The sequence below is a fragment of the Chiroxiphia lanceolata genome, chromosome 5 (genome assembly GCF_009829145.1).
Source record: "Chiroxiphia lanceolata isolate bChiLan1 chromosome 5, bChiLan1.pri, whole genome shotgun sequence".
In the NCBI taxonomy this organism is placed as follows: domain Eukaryota; kingdom Metazoa; phylum Chordata; class Aves; order Passeriformes; family Pipridae; genus Chiroxiphia; species Chiroxiphia lanceolata.
In genome coordinates this window covers 22237836-22261364 of record NC_045641.1, presented here as the reverse complement: position 1 = coordinate 22261364, position 23529 = coordinate 22237836, and the positions used below count along the sequence as shown (strand labels likewise).

Sequence of the window (23529 nt, the reverse complement as noted above, 5' to 3'; positions counted from 1 at the left end):
GAGCAGAAGCATAAGGTAATAGCTACGGAGCTATTTCAGGAATTCCAACTATGAACTAAAGAGAAATATTCAAAGAGCATCTGTTTTAGTACAACCTATTAAAGTAAGTTTTTTCAAGCATTATTCTTTCCAATGTCCACTGAATGAAACTGTTCTTTCATTTTTACTTGGAATATAATTAGCACTTTATATTACAGAGTACTGTTCTCCCACAGAAACTAAAATTGAATTACTTTTTGCTGTATGCAAAGAAAACAGGACACAGAGGGGCAAGACACTTCACCTATGTTATCCAACAGGTATAACAATAGGAACAATATGGAAAAGAACTACAATCTCCTTGGTCCTAATATGATATTCTATTCACAGCACCACACTGTTTCACAGGCCATGAATAATCTGGCTTGATGATTTAAAATGTAAACATTTCACACCTCAGTATTCTCAGTGTAGAATGGCAAATCTCCCTTTAAAGGAGATTTCTTTCACTTACTATTAATTCCTACACTCCCAGTACACATTTACACCATTTTTGTATCTAGACCACACTCTTAAGAATTTTGGATTTAGCAGTGCCCATAAAGGCAAGCAGTTTATCATGTCACCACATCAAAACCCAGAGCTCTGTAAGGAAGGATGTACATCCCTCCCTTTCAGATCTGGAGTATCCATAAGCTAACAGGGGCTCCCAAAAGTTCTGTAATAAGAACTTGTAACAGGCATTTCACTTTTCAGCAAGGCCTAGAAAAAGTGTTAACTTCTATTTTTCCAGACTCATAAACATAATAAAAGAGAGAAGGTGTCTCCACAGATGGTGCTGACCTTGTCCTAGGAATACTTAAAAACCTCAAAAAATACAGAATCCTAAGTGTGCAAGGCAAGTCAGCCTCATATGAATCTGCTGATCTTCAGGGAATAAAAGAATCTGTCAGGATCATCAAACTTTCATGGGAAGGAGACCAAAACCCACAGAGAATCAGTTTTTGATGAACAAGCCTTTCTAAAGACAGACAGTTTATTCTTAGGTCACAGTGGGTTAGTTTCAGACACAGATAGGGAGAACCTCTGTAAGGATGCCTCAGCATAAGGTATCAGGTCTGAGGGGAAGAAAAGAAAAAAGAAAAAAAAGATGAATAAAAAAAGGAAAGAGAGAAAAAAAGGCCTTTTGGACAAATAGTGTGCTTTCTCTTCCTAGAATATTCAGTTTAAGAAACCACATCTCATACCGTCTCAAAAACAAGCAAAGAACAAACCATCCAAACTCAACCTTTAGACCATAATTAGAGTTTTATTCAACAATTCAGAGACAGCAAAGAAGAGTGCAGAACTCAATGCAAGTCATCTGGCACAGGATGGGAAGCTGGCAAAAGCAGGAGATATTCCTAGGAAGCATTAAGTGTCTTGTGTCAAATCACGGGAATCCACTGCAATTTTCATTAGAAGAAATAGTTCAAGAGAAAAAACAGTGGGAAACAGAGCAAGACATTTTATAGACTTCCTGTAATTTTTGCTGGATAGATTAATTTGTGGCCCCAGAGAGACCAGATCTCTTCTTATGTGGTTCCTACTGCTGACAAGGAAGTATGAACTCTTGCTCCTGAAGTGCAGATGACCACCCTGTTGAGTGGTGGATTTCTCTGTTTTGAAAAATGAAGATGCCTATTGACTGAAAATAGATCAACATCAGCAGGTGCTTACGTCCAAAAAACACAGCTCCCTTCCACAAGCATTCCTGGAAATGAGAATAATCTCTGCTGAGACTTCAATCCAATGCAAGCTGAGCGCTTTAGAGATGCCCTTGTCACCCAGGCAGCAAAAACAAAAGTTGTAGACAAAGATGAAAGAAAAAACCCAAACCAAACCAATAAATCCCTGTCCGTATTAAGTACGCAGCCTGAAACTTATGAAGTGTCTTACGAAGGGACTCAGGAGCTAAAGTTTGTGGAGGAAAAAGGCAACTTCAGAGAGGGTTAACAGAGCTTCCACACATGAGCTACAAGCAGTCCACAAAAATTAGTTAAGAAGTCTCCCTACTTTAGAAAGAACTATTTGCAGTTAAGAACAAGTGTCTTTTAGGGCTGAGTGCTCAGCATGTGGAGAAGGCACTTGTGTGTGTGTCCACATATTAACATTTCTTAGGCAAGATAATAAAAAGACAAACTAATGGTATCTATATGCAAGAATACCCAAAGTGAGACTGTACTACAGTGATACACACTGGGAAGAGAAACACTGTTCACCCTGCTTACTGGGGGAACTGTTTGGGATTGGTTTAATAAGTAAATGGAGAGATTATTTAGGTAAATCTACCACAGAAATTAACTAATTATAGTAATTTTTTCCTAACTTAAGGCTAAGAATTTGACTAAAAAAACCCCCAAAACCAGAAAAAAACCCACTATCCCCAAAACCCCCAAAACAAAAACCCTAATCCACACCAGAATTTAGCTAGATGAAAACCAGCATAATATTACAAAGATTAGGAAAACAGATCAAGAATTCTTTCTCTGCCTTTCTCCCTCATTCTGTTCTCTACTCGATATTTTGTACATTTGCAAGCTTTTGTAAATTGTCTATTTGAAGCCAAACTTTCACCTCTCTGGAACTCCAGACACACTTACTCAGGGGTTGTCTGTATACTGGAGTGCATTTCACGCAGAGTGAGGAAGAGCAGAACCCTGTTGCCTTGTCTCTCAGCTGTCAGTATTTTTGTCTACTAGCCTCAGCACCAAGTCATAGCTCTGTGAGTGAGAACTGCTGCTCCTGCTACCTTCCAACAACATAATCTTTCCATAAGACTCCCGGAAAAGTCTCTTAGCAAGCCCTGAATGGCATAACAGGCAGCTAAATGATCACATGGAGTACTCAATTGAGCTGAAAGCATCTCAGGTGCACCGCTATGAAATGAAACATATTTTGGAAGGCATGGGACTAAAAATCCCATTAAAATAGAAAAGCAGCAAAACTACCACACTATTACCTTGGTGATTGAGACAGTAAGATGCATTAGAATATATACACAATGTATATATACACAGTATAAATAATATACAACTTTTATACCATTTGTATTATATAAAAATGTTTTATATAAGCATTTATATATAAACAAATAAAAACATAAACACCGAGAACAAATCAGCTTTGATGTGAGCAAGTGCAAAGCCTGTTATTTTAAAAGCACAGTTAAACAGTCACAATGACAAATACAGAACTCCATCTGGTGGTTTGACTAAGGAATCTCATGAGTATTTTAAATTCTTGAAGTGTTTTGTTTCGAGGGGTTTTTGTTTGTTTTTGTTTTTAAATAAAGTTGTCTTGAAATTGTAAGTATTTGGGGAGGGGGAGTTGTTTGTTATGACAATAGATGGAGTAAACTCATCCTGTAACTTGAGCTTGAGCACAGAAACCAAGATATTAGTTCAAAGAGTAAATGAGAAAAATGTATGTGGTCCTATGGAAAAAAAATCTCTATGTGGAAAGAAAACTGTGAACAGGAGGTTTGACTGAACCACTATTTTCAAAAAAAGCTTGCTGTGGCCAATAATATAAACATTCTTCCTCCCAAATCATGTCTGTGCACTGTAGCACTGTGTTTTAGACATATAACAAAACTTCAGGAACAGTAGATGCAAAATTACTTTTACACCATGAATATGAGAAATATTATTAATGATCCCACCTCTCCTCATGAAACCTTATGAACTTATTCTGAGCAGAGGGAATCTTAAAGAAGTCATTTAAGCTCCTGGAACAAGTGCTCTGCTACTGAGTCACCATACCTTAATGAAAGCCAAGTGAATACATACAGATGATGCATGTTCCCAAGAACACTTTGCAAGGATGGCTCTCCACGACGAGGGCTTCCTCCTTTTACAGTACACTGCATTGCTAGTGCAATTGAATTCCAGAATGGACTAAAAAAACACAAGTCCACACTACAGCTTACAGAAAGCCTGAACACATCCATGTGTTCCGGCCTACGTTTTGTACCACTTTATCCTTCATGGACATATGGCTGTCAGACAGACAAGTTGTTTATGGGCTCCCTGGAAAATGACCAAGACAAGATCTGTAGGAAGCCTGAGCTCCCTTTAAAAGCACTGACCACATTCCCAAAGCATCTTGCAGCTGGCAAAAAGCATGCTGTGCTTCACCATCCTGAGCTGCTAAGGACAGTATAGGCATATTATGTCTTCTGTTCATGGCCTGAGCCAAGATCACTAGTTTTGAATAAAAGATATTTCTCTACTAACTGCTGGATCAGTGCCAAAAACTTATTCACATGAACTACTGAACATACCAGATGGTAAAATCTTCGTTACAACCCACTCTGGCTGAATTTAAACAAATCAGTTATAAACAGCCCAGAGCTAAAAGAGGGTTTAGTTGAATGTGAAAACAGCTTAGAGAGAGATTCTAGTTTTCCCACGATCTATATTTTCAATCGCCACAACCTTGGGGTCTCAGTTTACATGGAAACTCCTAGCACAGAACACCAAGTTAAGTTATTTCAGCAAAATACTAATTTTCGCACAATGGAGAAAGCAGTACGGTTTAATAGCACAATCAGTTCAAAATATAAATATGGCAGTACTGCCTCCAGTAGCTTTCAGACATAGCAGTAGCTTTCTGCCTCCCCCCAAAATCAACATAAACAAGCCTAAATTTAAGATTAATTTGAATATTTACCAGATTTTCTCTGCCGTCGTCCAAGTAAATCTGTTACTGTTTTGCGGAATAGTTTAGCTTCTTCTTCATTAGCAAAATTAAGACCAACTTGACAAGTCTGAAAAACATTAATATTCCCTCACCCATCACTAAGAAAATGTTTCAAAGGCTTTCTTAAATGTTGTCTTACACATTCTAAAGGTGTAAAAAGAAAATAACATCACTGCAAATTTGGAACCAAGTCTTTGTGAAACATTCCATCTTGGGAACATCTGTCTACTACTCAAGTTTCTAGAAATCAAGGCTAACATTTGAACAAAATTTTGTAGCTTGAAATCAAAGGAGGGGAGAGGAAAATTTGTGTTCTAAGAATATACAATACTTCATAAACATCATCTGCAAGTCAAAATGTAATTTCATTAAAGAAAGTTGAAAATAAAGAACCACATTTTATGCTTCTGTACTATGAATTAAATTTTCTAGTTGAGGTACCAAAAAAAATTCCTTTTATAAATAAGCTTAAAAAGCTTCAAGGAGCACAGGTAATATTGTACTTTTATAAATAATTTACAGAATTAATTAATAACCTCAGTTACATTAAAAGAAGGTACTGTTAAAACCAAAAGCATTTTAAAGTAGGTATTCAAAGACATTCAGACTCACATCTCCAGCAAAGGTATGAAAATATCCTCTAGGACTATTATATACAAAGTTATTGTACAGCTCCTGCTCCCACAATAATTTCCCATCCTAAAAAGAAGAAGAAGAAAAAAAAAAATGAAAACCTTCAGATGAAATTGCAGAGTTTAACTTCTTTCACAATAGAATCTATTATGAATTGGATGCAGTACGGTGTTAATCATTCTCCTTGCTATTAACTCAAAGAAGGAGCTCAATCAAAATCAAAATACAATAGAGTTTGTGGAAAAGCTGTGAAAGCTTATTCCATTGGGTCACTATATTCTGTTGAAATTCCTGGATGTTTTCAAAAACATCCTTCAAGTTCTGTAATCCTGCAATAGTGATACTGGGAGCAGTAAAAGCAACCAGTCATAGGAAGCTCAGTTGGTTAGAGAATGGTGCTAGTAACACCAAGGTCATGGTTTTGATCCCCATATGGGCCATTCACTTAAGAGTTGCAGGTCTCTCCCACCTCAGAATATCCTGTGATTCTGTGAACACAGGGACGAAACAGCAGCAACAATAAAGGAGGCTTCCAATTTCCTGTTCTTATCTGAGGCTTGACTTGAACACAGTTAACTTAAAAATCTCACCTTTCTAAGAAGTTTCATGTATTTAAATGACATTATAGTTCAGCACCCAAAGAAGAGGCTTCTCACTAAGTCTTAATAGTCAAGTGACCAAATCACAAAGTCAAATGCAAGTAGCAACTGGCAATCCTGAACAAATCTGAGACTTCAAGCACTGAAGGTTGACAGATAATGAGCTGTTCCTGGCTGTAGAGATAATGGGAATCTTTCCAAAGTCTCAATACTGTCACTAGGACTTATGTTTCTCAGTACTATTTTTATGATGAAACACTTTTTGGACACTTCATCTCTCAGTTCCCACTGTCTTGCATGAAATATTATAATGGGACAACGACCTTTGAGCGTATGAGTGTACATATCATGAAAAGGGGAACAAAAAAAAAAAAGCCACCAAAAAACCCCAAAAAAGTCAAAACATGTAACTTGTTTGTACTGCAGTTTTCACATGCACCAACGCACTGATCAAAAAGATTGTTTCCACCCATACAGAAGACAGCATATCCTTTGTTAAACCATTTAAAGTAGTGACACCTGCTAGAATTGTGACAGCTATCCATCAGTGACACTATACAAACTTTCACTAATTTGACTAATCAGATCTGTAGAGGACAGTTTCTGAGAGCTATAAGAAAATTGAGTCTGATATTTATTTCATCCATAGAAGATGACAACTAGGAAATTGTTTGAATTTCGAATACCTGAACATTGCACTTCCCTATTAATAAGCACTGTAATTGCACTGCTTAAAGCACAACTATTTACTTGAGAATTTCTATGAGTTTGTAGCTACGACAACCTACACTCATTGAATTCAAACCGGAGAATGAATACAACCAAGCTTAAGAAGTCTGGGAAAAAGAAAAGGATGCTTACCTTAATGTCAAATATTCTGATAAAATACGACCTCTGCGGATTGTCCTTTACAAGGCAAGCTACGCCACAGCACTTCTTTGACCACATGGCATTGCGATCTGCTGCATATATTTGAACAACTGCTGAAGACATCGTCTAGAAAAAAAAGGTAGCTATTACTTTTAAGGTAAAAATCATAAATTTTACAGTTGATCATTTACCAAAACATCTCATAATTTTGTTCCTTGTTCTAGGCAGCAACTTTGCTGATTCCCATGTGATAAGACAGTAAAGTTCAAACGACTCCCATGCTTTAGATTTTCACTTCCATGCAAGAACCTAATTGAACTTTTTGTTCTTGTTTTTGAAATCAGCAAAGAGATTTTGCCTGTAAGAAGCAAATCAGTAACTATGGTGGTCACACAGAGAGTGCAAGGAAATTTCTTTCTGTTCAGTACTTCAAACTGGATAGAAATACAATACTCAAGCTGGAACTGTAAATGACACGGTGCCTGGAGACACTCCTGGGTACTGGAATGCAACTGCCTACATTGCTTAATTGTTCAAATGGTCTCTGGTACAATTTTAACCTATGCCAACTAGCAAACTCCTAAAATTCTTGGGCATGGTTTGAGAATTCACAGGAGCTAGGATCATTCCCAGTTGGCAACTTGAAATTGTCCTGTTTTCAAACTGAGAGATTTTAATAAGAGATGAAGATTATTCCACACCAGATTGCTGCAGTCACTGCAGACTGCAGTCTATGTGTCCTACCTTAAGAGTCCTATGAGAGAAGGAAAAGTGAAGTCCTTGAAGAATATTTATTTAGCAGCCAAGTCACATGGACAAAGCTTAGATACTCTGTAGTGGGACAGATCAGAGGCTATCTAGCCTAGGATCTACTCTCCAGCAGCACAAGATGCCCAGGTAGGAATAAAAGAGTAGACCATTACAACTATGGAAGCATATCCCTAGCAACTGCCAGGTTGGAGCTCAAAACTCCCCGAGCCAGCATGTGTTTTACAGCACATTCCTTTGTGAATTTGTCTAATCACTCTTCAAACTCATGAGAACTTCTGAGCTTCACAACACTGGACAGGATTATATTTCACAGTTCACTTATGCACTATATGAACAGTTAGCCACTTTTATCTACATATTTGCCACCTGTTAATTCCAGCTGCCTGTCCCTTTGTATTCTTGCACTAGGAGATGGTGTTCATGGTTTTACAGTTCCTTCTCCATGCTGCACATGCTTTTACAGATGTTTGTCACACATCTTTGCCCTGTTCTCTACTGTTTAGGAAGTGACACTAGGTTTAAGTCATTCTTGTAGCAAGAAAAAAAAATCTACACTTTAATTATCCTTGTCACTCTTACATGGATCTTAACTAGTCCTACTGCATCTTCCTTTGACTGGGGATGAGACTTATCCTATATGAATGCAGTTTGTTAGCCTTTTGAACATAGGGTCACAATAACAGTTTTCTGTTTTGTTCTCTATTTATTTCACTGTCAGTCAAAGAGAGTTTTATTTCCTTTTTCACTATGAAATATTAAACAGATGTTTTCATAGATCTGCTATAGTTCCATGACCTTTTTGGATGAATCATACCTAATCTGAGTAATGGTCTCCAGATTAGGTTTTCCCCACCTGCTCAACGAGGATTACTTTACCTTCATGAATTCAACTACTTGCCAAAACAGTAGACATCTAGAATGCAGGCATGCCTAGTTGCATTATAAGATTATCTACTAAATATCATTATCACCATAGTCACACTTTTCTTGGTTTAAGAAACCAAAAGAATAATCTAAGTTTCATTGGATTCTTTAACAGAACTGGAAGTTTTCTGATAAGAGTCAAAGTAATGTAGGCAGACTGCAGCTACGCCTTGGGAAAGCTCTATAAACTTTGCCCAAGAACTGTGATGTTAACTTTCACAAGTCAAGATATAATTCTGTTCCTCTTTGCAGCCTCCTCTTCAGAAGTTGTCAGACTGACTACTAATCTTTCTGGTAACCTACAGAAAAAGTTAAAGCATGTTTGTCTGACAAAAAGAGTGCTTTGTAGTTGTAGAGTACTTGACGAGGCAACTAAGGGTAGAGTAAAATTTCTCTCCCTATAACCTACAGAGTAATATGAACAATTTAATCATAACTGCACTTGTCAGATGAGTAAAAAGGGCCTTGGGAACTAGCCATGCTACACCACAAAACAGGTATACTTGCAACTTAATGTCAGCTAAGAGACGCCATTTTCGTCTCTATGTTGCAAGAGGGAATTACTTAATTTTGGGCACAGCTGGTCAGATTTTGTTGAAAATTTCTGCTTCTCTAACACCTTTTTCCCCCCTCATTTCTCCAATATCATCTTCATTGCTAAAGCAATAATGTTGTAGACACAAGACAACACAAAGGAGCAAAGATGGGCCATTCTACAGTTCACATTCAATTATAGCAACTATCTTGTCACCCGTGCAAGAAACTTTCTCAACCCTCCTAAACAAATCCAGCTCCACTAACCTCCACCCAACAGGACTACCCACAGAAATGGGTGGTCTTAGCAGGAATCACGCAACTTAAATATAAGGCACAGTGATTTGTGTTGAGACAGGGCTCCCTATGCCTTGCTTCCTATCATATCTAACAGCAAAAGCACTAACTGGATTACCTGGGTAAACCAGTAACTGTTGTAACTCAATGACGACTGCATGTAAAATCTTGGGCCAAGACCTATCCCAGGAGTAGAAAGAAGAATATTAAACAAAAAGAGTGTGTCCTCATTCTGCATAATCATAATACTTGTTTAATGTACACTTGGTTACCCTATGAGCAGAGTTTGATTTAAAGTTAGAGACAATTTCGCTGAATCTAAAGTAGGTGTTATTTTGAGGTCTTCTGAGTTCAGAGTTCAATTACATTTTAACTTACTCATTAGCATTGTACGAATTCCTAGTGTTGACAAACTGCAATGCAGTTCTCACATGTTAGAACATATAATTCACAAATTCTACTGTTACATGACTCATGGTTTTTTAATAAAAGGGCAAAACAGGAAAAAATACAAGGTGTATTTTTGTCAGGAGGGGAGGACAACTAAATCCAACTCCTTTTACTTCATCCACTGTTCATTTTCGTTATGTAGAGCAGTGGTGCCGTGCTTTCTGCTATTTAGCTTCTGGAAGACAGGTGGCAAAAATAATTAATCATCCACACCCTTTGGAAATTTACAGACCTATAAGCAAAATTTAAAACTTGAGAAAATATATGAACCATAAACTTCATCTACTGCTATTCATTATGAATCGAAGCCATACAAATTCCAATAAAAAAATTCAACTTCATTGCACAATTGCAGCGTCTGAGAACATTTACACAAATATCATAATTTGAGTATTCTACTGCATTTTCTGAGTGAGCATTCACTGTCAGTTCAGTTTCTCATAGCATTCTTAGAAGAGAATATTGCATTTTAAAGTATGGGTTCTTTAAAACTATATGTAAATACTTCTTCAGAGTAGGTCACACAACTGATTCAATATCCTGAGCGTATTTTTTTCTGAGATAAAGTTATTTTGTTACTTAATACCTAAAGTTATTACTGTATTTTCAGGAGGAAGATTTCAAAGTTGTCACTACTGCTTTCTTAACAGTTTAGTGAGGACCTTGTCCTTTTTATATAGCTGTATATTTGGAAAAGATGCATAGAGGAAGGAAATAAGGTAGCCCACCAAAAATGGATGGGCCATGGAGACGAAAACCAACCCCCCTTTAGTTCCCTTTACTTTTTCCACACCAGTCTCCAGCTGGAGGACATGCCATTGATTCCAGGGACTTGTCACACCCCTCAAGCTGATGAGCTATGAAGCAGTAAGTATGGTGTTGTCAGCTGTACACTGGCTGTTTCACTGGCAGATCTAGTCTTACCCTTCAACACACATACTGCAGGAAATGTGGTATCAACAAAAGGTTCATGAAAACACCTACTGCCTACAAAACTTAGCCACACCTAGTCATCACACATTTGCAGAATGTGATCACAGCAGCCACGGACAGTTTCCAATTGGGCAGCAGATAGCAGATAGCTTTGATCACCTTCTGGTGTGAACATTTGCTGTGGTGGCCTCTCAATAACTTGCTGTAACTCAGTGTTTCTCAAAAAAACAGTGAAGCAAGCCAGCACAGATAGTTGCACAAGAAAGAGTCATCATAATAGATGACTTACGGCTGACAGACATTAAAATATAGGGGGGCAAAAGTCACAATAGAGAGTGGCAGCAAGATTAAGGCTGTAAGATGATGTTCAGTCACCTCAATATACACCAGAACAAAAAGATCCATTGGGATGGTTTTTGTAGTACAGCTGACAACAAGCTTGTGGTGCAAAGATCAAAGAATTATAAAATTACTTTGGTTGGACGTGACTTCTATATGTCTTCCAGGCCAACCTCCTACTCACAGCAAGGGTAATTAAAAGCCTACAGTTCAAGTTGCTCAAGGTCCTGTCCAGTTAAGTTTAAAGGCTGCAAAATCACTTCTAGGGAATCTGTTCTACTGCTTAATCACTCCCATTTTAAAGCTTGTAAAAATGCAACTCAGTTTCATGTATTCCTCTAATGGTTCAGTATTGCTATGTGTTAGGTGTTGACAGTACTGCTACTACTAGTACACACTAGCAGTAAATTTCAATCCTTTTCCAATTTTAAGAGTAATGGGTTTTTTCCCCATACAGGTGCAGAACCCTGCATACACACGTAAGTTAATTGCACATGACATCTTGCTTTTCTTAAGTTATCCTTCCCAGCCCTTGGAAGTGTCTCACAAACAAAACTGTGGAAAAAAAGATGACTTCACCTGGTAATGTAAGAACACAAGTAGAATCAGTTGTTTCTAACAAGTTACTCTGTTCTAAACAGAGTAACCTCTTGAAAAAAAACTTACACAATGCCTGTAGCTTCTTCACAAAGTCAGTTTGAGGACTTTGTGCCAGAAAGTCAGAGTGAACACAAAAGCTACTTTAACATTTTGGGGGGGGGGGGGGAGAAGCTATGGTGAGTAGTTGTGTGCAATCCAAACCCTGTAAGAATAGAAATCAATACTTCTATTGTCTTTTTTATAAAGCAGGTATCTGGAAATGTTGTCCTAATCAATATGAGAACTGGAGAGAAGGTACCCATGGCAGGTCTTTTTAAGACATGCTATGGTGAAAATCCTTATTACGGCTAAGCCAATATGTTGAAGTCTGACCAGGTGATGCTGGGTGCTCCTGGGTCACACATTCTTTCTTTGATACAAGACTGGGAAGAGAGCCCACAGTTTGCTTCTAGGGTGACTGTTCAAGAATAAAGGGCTGTTGCCCCTTTCTTGACATTAAAACAGTGGTAATAGTTTTCATCAGAGAGCAGGGTTCAGGAACACAGGCATACTGACATCAAGTACCACGTCACTGTGGATAATGCTTAGTGAGGTCTAACTCTAATCTTGACCACAAGAAGGACAGGAAGGTTCAGTACCAAGGCAATCCCTAATAGCCTAGCATTATCTGAGTCATGGAAGAAGATATGGAAACTCATTAAGACTCACGAATGAGAAAGACAAAAACCAGAAATGAGAACGAGCTCTACAGAAAATAAAGCCTACTTCGCAGAAAATCAGGCAAGTAGATAGAAACCAGTGGCTCACATTTCTTTCTCCGATTAAAAAAATTCTGAAGAAAACAAAAACAACTAAAATGTAGCACTGACCAATCAGAGACATTAATTGAAATCTTGTTTTTCTCAAAAAAAGCTTATGTTTCTGCAATTATACTTTTAAATGTCAGTACATTAATAAATTCGTATTATTCAAAGCAAACAAAATTGGAATTAGACAGTGATAAGTCAATTCCAGAACAAGAGGGAGGTCTTATCTTCAGGCATTAATGTCTTACATCATAAATATATTGAGTTTCCAAAAATGTTTCTGCAGTGCTCAACACAGTTACGTATTTTATCTCATCACTCAATACAGAAACATAAAACCTGCTGCAGGGACCAGGTATTGGAACTTTCACCCCTTTCTCAAGGGAAGGCTTTGGCATCCTACACAATCAAGCTCTACTTGCTCTTTCTGGCAGTTTAATTTCCCTTCTGCACAGTGGTCCTGTTTTAAGAGAAAATGTAGCTTTTTTCTTGGCATTGAGGAGTCTCCTACCATGTGGGAACAGTGTGTTCCCTTCCTGCTAGGAAGGGCTGATAACCCACTTCCAGGGTGAATGTTCTCTCCACCACACAATCCTACAGAAGGCATGCAATGCAATCTCCTCCAATGGTGATTTTAAATGAACTGACTAAGCCTGCCACTACTGAAATGATCCCTAACTAATTAGGCCACATAAACAACATGCAAATATGCTTCCCTAACAATTTCAACATTATAAGTAGCAGAGGCATTTGCTAGAGTAGACAAAAAAATTTCCTAGCACTTTCACAGAACTTAGAAGAGTTAATTAGGTTCAGAATCCTACAATATTTATTAGCCCTGGATACTAGGTAATTCAACCTTCTTAAGCATGGATGTCCAGTATGATGGTTTGGATGCCATTCAGGCCTAACAGCAAGATATATGAACACAAATCAACACTTCCACCAAATTTTAAAGCTCTCAATAAGTATTCACAAGTGTCTAATTACTTACTTTCCAGTTATAGACAGGAAGGGATTGAGACAGGAAAAAAGAGCACCAGGAGAGAGAAAAGACTGGTGATGCTGAAGGCAGACTGCTTTTGCTTACTGCTGACACCATCTGAAGGCCCACAAAGAGTACGGCCCCAGACGACAGAGTAAGTACAACAGATTCACCCAACCTGTCTTTTTTTGCTTCCCCTCCCTTAAGAACAGTGTATCAGGCTTTTTATGGTTACTGAATCTTGTACAAAGGAAGTGTGATGATACTGTGTGATAGCATACACGCACATACTTTTCTGTTGCTAAAAATACTCTACAAGGACTCCACAATATTGTGACTGCAAAATTAGATTTTCATCAGTCAGATTTTGCAACTCTCAGATTGGTTTATGTTTTCACACCAGGATGCCTCCAGAATCTTCTCAAATCAGTAACATGTGACAGCATTCATCCACTGGGGATTTGGATACTACTTTATTTGCAATTAGGATAAACTGTGATTACTTCAATTTTTAAAGCTATTACAGCTTCTGAAAATTTATTTAACAAATTACTAATAATCTTATCTTTAAAGACAATTGTGTATCGCAAAAAAGCTATCTTCAGATGTTGCCAACATGACTTTAAACTAGATTCCCATAGAAAGAAGACATACAGAACTTAAGTTTACTGGCAGATTTCACCAAGTTAAGCAGCTGGAAACAATCTTCTAATTTTAATGCTATTTACATGACATTATTTTCAAAGACAGACTGATTGTTTCACAGACAGGAAAACTAAAGCAAGATTTCACGTTATTTGACAGAACTGACACAAGGGAGCCTTTTGTAAATACCCAAACACATCAGTAAAGCTTTATTTGGTGTAAGCTGAAAAATTACTCAGCTTAAGACATTGAGGCCTCACCACTTCTACTGCTTATGAAATTATTTGCTACAGTTGCCAACAGTGTCCAAGTTTAAGATTAAAGCTTCTGTTTCATTTCTTAATTTCTCATGATTTAAAAATGTAGTATGTGTAGATGTTAAGGAGTTAGAGGGTTCTTCCCACCTCTACACAAAGTTAGGCTATTAAGAATAAAGCCACTGTATAAGAGACGCTGCCTGTTCTTATTTGAAGGGAGAAGGAAGAAAGGAGGTTTTTCAGAAATAGCAAAAAGCCATATCAGGTATTTTCTATCATTTCTGAAACATTAAGTTATAGAAGACAGTTCCACACAACACAGCTCAAAACATTTAAGGAATCAAGAGAACAAACCAATTTTAAAAAAACATAGTTAATATCCAAGAACAGATTCCCTGCCTTGCATGTGCCCCGATGAGCACACAAGTCAGCTGCAACATCCTCACTGAAGATCTTTCACTGATGTGGAGAAAGTACCAGTGGATCATTAAGTGATGTTACAACAAAGAAGGGACTGCTGTTTAACAAACCTAAGCCATAAAAGTGCTTGTCTGGACTTAAATCTGCAGTTGTCCAATAAAAAGATCCTCCACTCCTAATCAACAGTCATTCACTTGCAGATAGCTCACATTTTTCTGAATATCTTCAGATACAAGTTCATTTACATTTCCAGTACCTCCCAGAACCTCCCACCTCAGTTAGAGCTGGCCAACTCCTACTCAAAACACTCATTGCTCAACAGTGGATCACAGAAGACCAACAATTAAAATGTGGGTAAACAACATAGCATATAACCCAAATCAAACAGCACATGATTAAGAGAGACATGCTTTTGTCAGACACAGCATAAATATATTTTCAAATCCTACAACCTCAGTTCAGGGCAACACATGGAAGACTTCAGCCTTCCTGAGATATGACATAACCATAACCACAAGAATGCTGCAGATTACAACATTCCAAGCTATCTCAGCTTATCAGATCATTTACGAGCTGACATGCACAACCTGGGGTTTCCACTGATGAGCAAGATGAACATCGTCACTTCCTGTTTACCTGCACAGCATCACTGCACCTCACTGTGTTGCACCTCACAGCTCAATGCTGCTGAAGCCTTAGCTGGCCAGAAGGCAGCAGACGCACGGCAAGGCAGTTATTTGTGTTCTGCAGTTGAAGTTGTACACATATTTACTTTCAGAACAGAGAATGTGCTGCACACAGTCTGTCCATAAATTTGTCACTGTCCTAGCGCCACGGAGCAAAAATTCTCACTACAGAAGAAAGACATTTTGTCTTGCAGTTCCACTCCCATCTGCAGCCTCCCAGGAGACACTCAGATTCAAGGCATATATGACTGTTCCTTTCCAAAGCTCAGAGAATTTTCAGATTAAATGTTCAGGTCTACTTTTTGATTTTAATCCATTTTAAATTTATCAAGACTCCTAAGACTAGGATGATCCTTATGCAACTAGAACATTGTACAGATATGTAGATTAAACAGTTCTCAAAACTGTGTTTCATGGTCATACACAGGAACTGCAGACTGGGATTTCAAACCATACAGATTCAAGTCAAGAATTGATTTCATGCAACACATGGGATAAAACTGGAGCTTGCATCTGTTTTGTCCTGTTCCACTGCCTACTCAGCTATAAGGAAAACCCCTTCCCTCAACATCTCTTCTACCAGCAACACACTGCCTTCTGGTACTAAGGTCCTCTCTCTTCAGCCTTCATCAATCATTCCATTCTCTACACAGTAATACTTTTCTAGATGTTCCATATTTAATGCAAGTCCTTATGAGCAGATCCTCATACCCACTTTGAACATATGAGTGAGCTTTTAGAAGAAAAACACATTAGAATTCAGAGCCATTTTTTAAGAGTTAGATCAACTGTAGTTCCCTATCAACCCACTTAATAGTATATGTATCATGAAGTTCGCAAGTAAAAATCTTTAGAACAATGGTTAAATTGATTAAAGAAAGGATGTGAAGCATAAACCTCAGGAATTCATGAATTATCCCAGCTCTGGAACATTAATTAATGAGCCCCTGAAAATGCTATTCAGCATCTATTAGTACTCCCAGGTCCAGATTTAAAAAAAAATTAAAAAAATGAGTATTGGCTTTGCAGAAATGATGTTTAGGTGAATTTTACTTATGATCTTTACACTTAAAGACAGAAAATAATAAGGAATTTTTGACTTCTGATACTTAGAGAGTACTGAAGTAAAACAGCTAAATTGTTTTAAAAGAACTCTTTTATAAGAACACATTAATTTCATGCCAACATAAAACAAAGAACTCCCTTCAAAATATTAACAAATATGAGTAAAGGCTATTAAAAGTAAAACCTCTTTGAATAGTAGCCAGTAACTGGTCTTGCAATGGTGTATACAACTTGTGTCCTGCCCTGTAAAGCAGACTCAATCCACTTACGTAAAGGTACTTAGAGATGCAACCCCCCCTCACACTTTCACTGTGCCACAATTCAATGTCTATTAATTCCTCCTTCAGCAGTTCACATTTGAACAGAACAGTTATGGGAATTCAAGTCAGACACAAGGAAACATAACTGTACATAAGATTATTTGTTTTTATATACCAGCAACCGAGTCTGCTATGAATAAAGTTACTCCTAGCGACAAGTCTTAAAAAGTAGATAACATATGGGAAAAAAAAGAAGGCACAAAGATGTGTTAGTTCTACGATCCCTGGCCATATTCAAAGCTTACTACAGGGGTAAAACACTAGACATTAGTTGAATGCCTGGGAGACTGCTGCTTTTTATTTAGTTCTGGCGATAGGCAATTGCATGATGTTTGCATTTATTTCTCTCCCATGCCTCAGCTTCTTCATCTGCAGCATGTTGATATAGAGCTCTACCTCTATAAAGTGCTTTGAGAACTACTGATGAAGAAAAAAATACTATGCTGCCACAGACAGAAATAAATTATTTTTTGGGGGGGGTGGGATGTGCGTGTCTACATTATCTTCTCTGCTAATAGCAAAGGTTAAGACAGGTTAATTTCCACATCACTAGGGTTATTTTTCTCCCCAGTGAATGAACATTAATTACTACCCGATAACCTGGTCACTGTTCGCTGTTTTAGACAAGGAAATGGAGATATTCTTTTACCACGGGGTATGTATGCCCCTTGAGTAAAGTGACATTTATTACAGCTAAAAGAGTTTCAAAGGTCTCTGCCTGTTGGCAGCTCCGTCTTTCCAAGTACCTGCACTGCATTTACCAGTGTGCTGTGGAGGCCAAAAGCCACTTAAATTCACCCGTGTACAAATAAACTTTAGCAGTTTAGAAGCAGTGGCACAGAATGGTGGTCTTATATGGCCAATTCTAATCAGATCTCAGGCTTAAGAGTTATCACACATTTCCATCTTAGACAAACCATGGCTTCAAGTTCTTTGTACCAAACTTACTAATGCTTTTATAAGTCACCATCACACTTAATTTTTACACATTATATTTAACACTTGATTCTTAAGATGGAAGAATAAAGAGTACAAAGCACATGACTCAAAACTTCCCACCTACCTGGCATTTCTCAGTGGTCTATTCCATGATAATCCTTGAGCAACAACAACACCTGAAGTCTCAGTATGTAAAGACTGAAAAAAACATGAGACTACACCTTCCTCCTCCCCGCCCCCCGTCAAAAAAGTAGTTTTGAAAACTAGGCACACTACTCTAGTTCTGACAGAGCCCTTCAATAAGGGCAATCTCATCATCCCATACATCTAGATTGTTTTACAAAGGACTCCTGAATTTATTACCCACTATCTGCATATAAATGCACAGAGGGCTGCTGAATGGGAAAGCTCGTTCCTCAGAGCCAAAATTCTTCTTCTGTAACTCCTTAAGGTGCCAGAATGTTACTTATCATGAGGTTGCCTGCTCTGCTGGACACAACCAGAAAAGCAAAAACTGTAAAGAATCTACTTATCCACAGTTAAAATGTGTGCTTACACAACAAAAACGTTGTAGAAAGAGGGCAGCAGGATGCATTTTTCCACTGCACTCAACACTTTGGTGTCTATGTCCAGTCACCAGTTTCCAGTTAAAGCAAAAAAAATAAAAATCACACAATACTTCCTTTTTCCTTCAGTGCAGATCTGGCAGTTCTAATGAGCAACCATAGGCAGAAGTAAGGAACAAAGGAGTAGTGATATTGTTCTCAATCTTTTATTTTTTAAAATTCATATGTTTGGATGGATCAGAACAAAAGCATCCTCATTTGAAGATAATTACCTCTCCATAACTGCTGTGTTCCTCTTTGTAACTTGTTAACATTGTTCAGCATCAATAACGTATATGCTACATGAAAAGTTAAAAGTAGGTATCCACCTGAATTTACAGGTAATATAAAAATTAATTCACTCTACTTACAACAGTACAAAAGTGATACTATATCTCATGTGAGAAAAAGTTTACACTAAGGAAAATCAATATTTATTAGATCAATATAAGAGCTTAGAACCATAGAGTCACACCAATATTATTAACATGAACACAGTATTTTAAGATATTTTAAAAACTCTTAAGACAAAAAACTACTTGTTTCAAAAAACATTTAAAAGAAACATTAGGTCTGAAACTGACCTTTATGCTTTTTGTCTAAAGCAATTAAATACAACAAGTTGAGCCAAAATATAAACTTTTAATAAAAAACATTTTAAGATAGCTTTGTGAAACACTGACAACAATCAATCTATATTGCACTGGCAGTCTAATTAGCTAATATCATTACCCTAATCAAGCCCCAGATTTGAAAAATTACATGCTTCAGTTTTTGAACTACTGTTCTGCAAGTCTCCAAGTCTATTCAGGAGCTGACAGCAGCTAACATGCTCAGTGTGAATGGTTCTTGGTGCTTGGGAGAACTGGCAACAGCTTTCCTGTCAGGTCAAGTGTGTGTCACTTTTCTGAAAACCTCCACTGCTACGATAAGTTACAGTGCTTTATGACAGTAAAATCAGCAGGTATATTGTTACACCACACCAACATAATAAAAATGTGCATTAATACTACTTATAACCATTAAAATGGGGGAAAAGTTATTAATGACATAGTGATTATTTTTTTCAGATGTATAACACCTTTGGAAACAATATTTCTCAAAGCAGACATTGGGTTTCTTGTTTTTGTATGGATATTTGCTTCCTGTGTGGTCAACTAACTATACCAACTGCTCTGAGCACCTGAACAGCCTCAGTCTGTTAGCATAGAAACAGAAAGCTCTTGATGTTGAGTGTATAAAAGATAACACCAGGAGTATACAGTTTAAAAAAAACAAGCTGATTATCCAGTTTAGACAGAGTTCAAGAACAATCACATCCTACTCAAAAGACTTTGTATGAGTATAGAAATACCCCCAATCTCGGAAGAAATTATCACAGGAGTGGGACCTACATAACAGCAATGCATTAATGAATGGCTTGATAGAAGTCCAGTATGGTGGTTTTTACGAACATCAGATTAAAGACTGTATAACTGGGTCCTTGAAAGACCTAGAAGTTAAATTGCCAGAAGCTTCAACACTGTGGTACAAACGCTTCCTATAGGAAAATGGTGATGGAGTGTGTCAGTAACTCACCCGGACCTTGAGGAAGCCTGGGCGGGGGGGTGTGGATCTTGATTTCCTGTTAGTCCAGTATCCACTCCTGGGCATATGGACTATTTACAGAAGATGAAGCAGATTTATAGGATAAATTGAAGGCTAGCCAACCTCCCTGATGGAAGTATCCCACTGAACATTTGTTATTCAAAAGTGCATCCTTAGAAGGCCACTGCCATCCACTATGCAGTGTGCAATACGATACACAACTTAAGAGTTTTATACTAGTTGATGTGGAACTAAGAGCTCTAAATCTGCCAATCCCTGTGTAAAAGCTTCAGTTCTGCAACAAACACTACAGTCCTCTGAAGAATTCCAAAGTCAAGGAAGTGACATGTCTGTCAGTCCACTTCAGGACTACATTACTCTGACAAATGAGGGCACCATGCTGCACTGAAGTGAAAAAACAACCCTGATGATGCATGGCAGACTTCCGTATTGATGGCTAGTTTGTTTATTTGGAATAAGCCAACTACGTAACATCCTTAGCTAATTCAGACTTGCATCACAGTGATACTGCTTGCATGCGGTGACCTTGAAGAAATTATTTCCAGCCATATGGATACTGGTACTGCATCATTTCATTGCTGGAACCATTACTGCAGCCAGAACTGCACTCAGCTTCTAAATCCATGATGGATTGTTATCTCCCTTCTGCTCTGAAGCAAATGCTACCTGCTGTGGGAGAGAACTTCTTGTACAGTACTAAGCATCACCAGGGGACCAGTTCCTGCTAGTGCTGACTTACAAAAGTGGCACTGGGAAAAAAATATGGCTTGAGGGGAAAAAGGGAATCACCAGACACTAGAGGGAACAAAAATAATTAAATAAAAACTTCAGGGAAGTGTCTACAGAACCGAGGCATGCAAACACTGTCTAACAGATCTAGCAGGCATAGAAGACAGAACTGAAAAGGTTCCTGAGCTCGTACCTCTACATCCCAGACAGAACCAATGATCGAGGTGAGATATCAGAACAGACAGAGTATGTGATGATTAAACTATCATTAATCACACTACACACCTTAAAACTGTCTCTAGAGCTCAAGTGGGAAACAAATTGTTGCATTTGAACTGACAAAAAACTGCTAAAACGCTACAAAATGCAGCTTCAAGTAAGATTCCTAGAGAACTCAGGACATCCCTGGAGTCTCTGAAAATGGACAGAACTTTGCTTAAATTATTTACAAACTACTCATCAGAAAAGAAAGCTCTAGACAGGAACGCATTTTCTTGGTAGGCCAGTGCTCTGAAACCAAAAAGTGAAGTAAAGGAAATGCAGCAGCCTTTAAGGTCGTCCTTGCTGTACCTAATACAGTCTGTAGAAGCACAGCTACAAGTTAGCTACATCTCCTCAGAAATTTTTTCCTCTGAAATCGGAGGAGATCAGAAACATGATGATATCAGTATCTGAATATCAGTAACAGATACGCTTAATAATTTGTCCACTGCAGCAGGTTGTTACATGCAGAGGAACACTTTCATTTGCTGGAAAATTCTAGACACCTGCATTTTCTCAGGTTTCCAAGAGCAACTTCTAGGAGCAGAAAGACAATAGTGAATTTTGTTGCTGTCAGGAAAGGTAGATCTGACTTTGACTTAATGTCAAAGCAGACAGTTATGAGCACAGCAGCAGGGCTGACCCTTATTCTGTGATGTATATGCTACTAATACTAACAATGCTAGAACAGACAGCTCACATCCCATCCCCAGCACCACAGTTGCTTTTGTCTCCTGGCAGCTTCCACTGGTTGTGCAAGTATCAGTTACTAAGAGCAGGGCCACTTTCTGGATATGGTGGTAAGTGGTACAGCAGAAAACACATCTGCACAGAGGAACAAACTCTCTTACTAATACAACACAAATCAGGTAACAATGGCCCTATCCCTACCATGTATCAGGAACTGTGTTTACACCAAACCCCCGCTCATTATTACTTTGGGTGACTATTTGTTAGCTATCAAACCTGTGCCAGGAAGTGTGCCAACCAACTGAACACCATGGACAGTCACGGGACTGTGCCTGAGTTCACACTACTGCCCTACTTCAGTTTGTTAGCATCAACGTGTTAGCACAGCTGGCTCACAGATCAGAGGTGAGAAAGAGGACAAGGTGCATCCTTTTGCCATCAAACTTAAATGTGTGCTGTGTACCTCCCATTTTGAGCCTGTTGGTTCTGGTTATCTGGGACATAAAGGGATGATCCAGACAGGTATGGTTACTGTGGGGGATGGACTCCTCCATCATACAGTGTGAAGCACAGAGCAGCAGCATGAATACTTGTTCAGCAAACAAATTTCATCTAAACAATATGAAGAGGGCAAACAGACAGGATTTGTTGTGTACAGGTAGAAAAGCCCAGAAATGTTCAAAGAGGCTATTAAGGAAAAGTCTCAATGAAGAACTGAAGCATTCAAAGAATGACACAAAAAGATGAAGTGAAAACCATGACATGGAGATCTACATGTCCCAGCAAAATATTCAGCACCAAATCCATCTCCATGCATCCTAGCAAACAAAATTGTAACACAATTACACGTTTATTGCATATAGATGCTTGAACTAAGGCAAGGAAGGGCATGCTCTGTGCAGAGATACAGATTTATGATTAATCTCTCGAGTACAGAAACACTGGCACCTGAAACTGATATGGACAAACCTCTTGAAGACAAAACTAAAATATTTTAAAGAGATAAATGATTTGTTGAATCGCTACTGAGTTCTAGAGATCAAGTGCAACCAGCACTTTCTGCTGCAATCACACTTTAAAACCTTGCATAGTTTTAAATTTAAATTTCAAGCTACACAAACTGAGCACAGTGCTAACAGTACAGTGTAACACAAGAGGTAAACATTGTTTAAGAAAGGTCAAAATGACAAGACCTATTGTAGGGCTAGAAAATACTGGCTGATATAACATTGCAAAAAATTAAGCCCAAAACCTGTATTTTTTTTTAACTGTTAATTTTCAGGTTACTAAAAATACAAATACTAATAAATGCACACCCAGTTATAAAATGAATTTCATATCTGAAATACTGTCAACTACAAACTAAAGCAAATAAAGAAAAAAATAGTACTGAGTTTTATTTATTAGTAAATACTGCTTCCTTCTTTGCAAATGCAAGGGGAAGCTTTTCCCTGTGGTATTACACAGAACATACACCACTACAGGATGTTCATAGTTTTCTTCCTCTTTCCAGTTAACCACAAAAATCAAGCACAGTTTTACAGAATGCAGGCTATTTGGATGCCTTTGTGTATATTTAGTGTCATAAGCCAAGTGATGTTTCTGTTTGCTTTGGCTGACTGAGGGGGAGTAAAGGGAAAAATGTCTACTTACAAAGAATGACCACATCTTAGCTGTGCTCAGAGAGAGCTGTCACATGGTTAGAGGAGCAGGAAATAACTTACAGTTCACTCAAAGCAGGGCTAAGCAATTCTGTGGTTTCAGATCTGAGCCTGTAGAGTTGCTGAAGCTGTATCTTCCAGTATACAGCTTCCTAACAGAGCAGCTTATGAAGTGGAAAG

General features: G+C 38.0%; 1 protein-coding gene across 2 annotated transcripts in view; it reads right to left on the bottom strand.

Moving 5' to 3' along the window:
• Positions 1-23529, bottom strand: part of WASL (WASP like actin nucleation promoting factor) — a 49442-nt gene that overhangs the window by 16953 nt on the left and 8960 nt on the right. For both annotated transcript variants that reach the window (XM_032688415.1, XM_032688416.1), the window contains exons 2-4: positions 6816-6950; positions 5335-5421; positions 4693-4789 (exon numbers count right to left, since the gene is read on the bottom strand). In XM_032688415.1, the coding sequence (XP_032544306.1) occupies positions 4693-4789; positions 5335-5421; positions 6816-6950 (319 nt within the window). The remainder of the gene's footprint in view (positions 1-4692; positions 4790-5334; positions 5422-6815; positions 6951-23529) is intronic.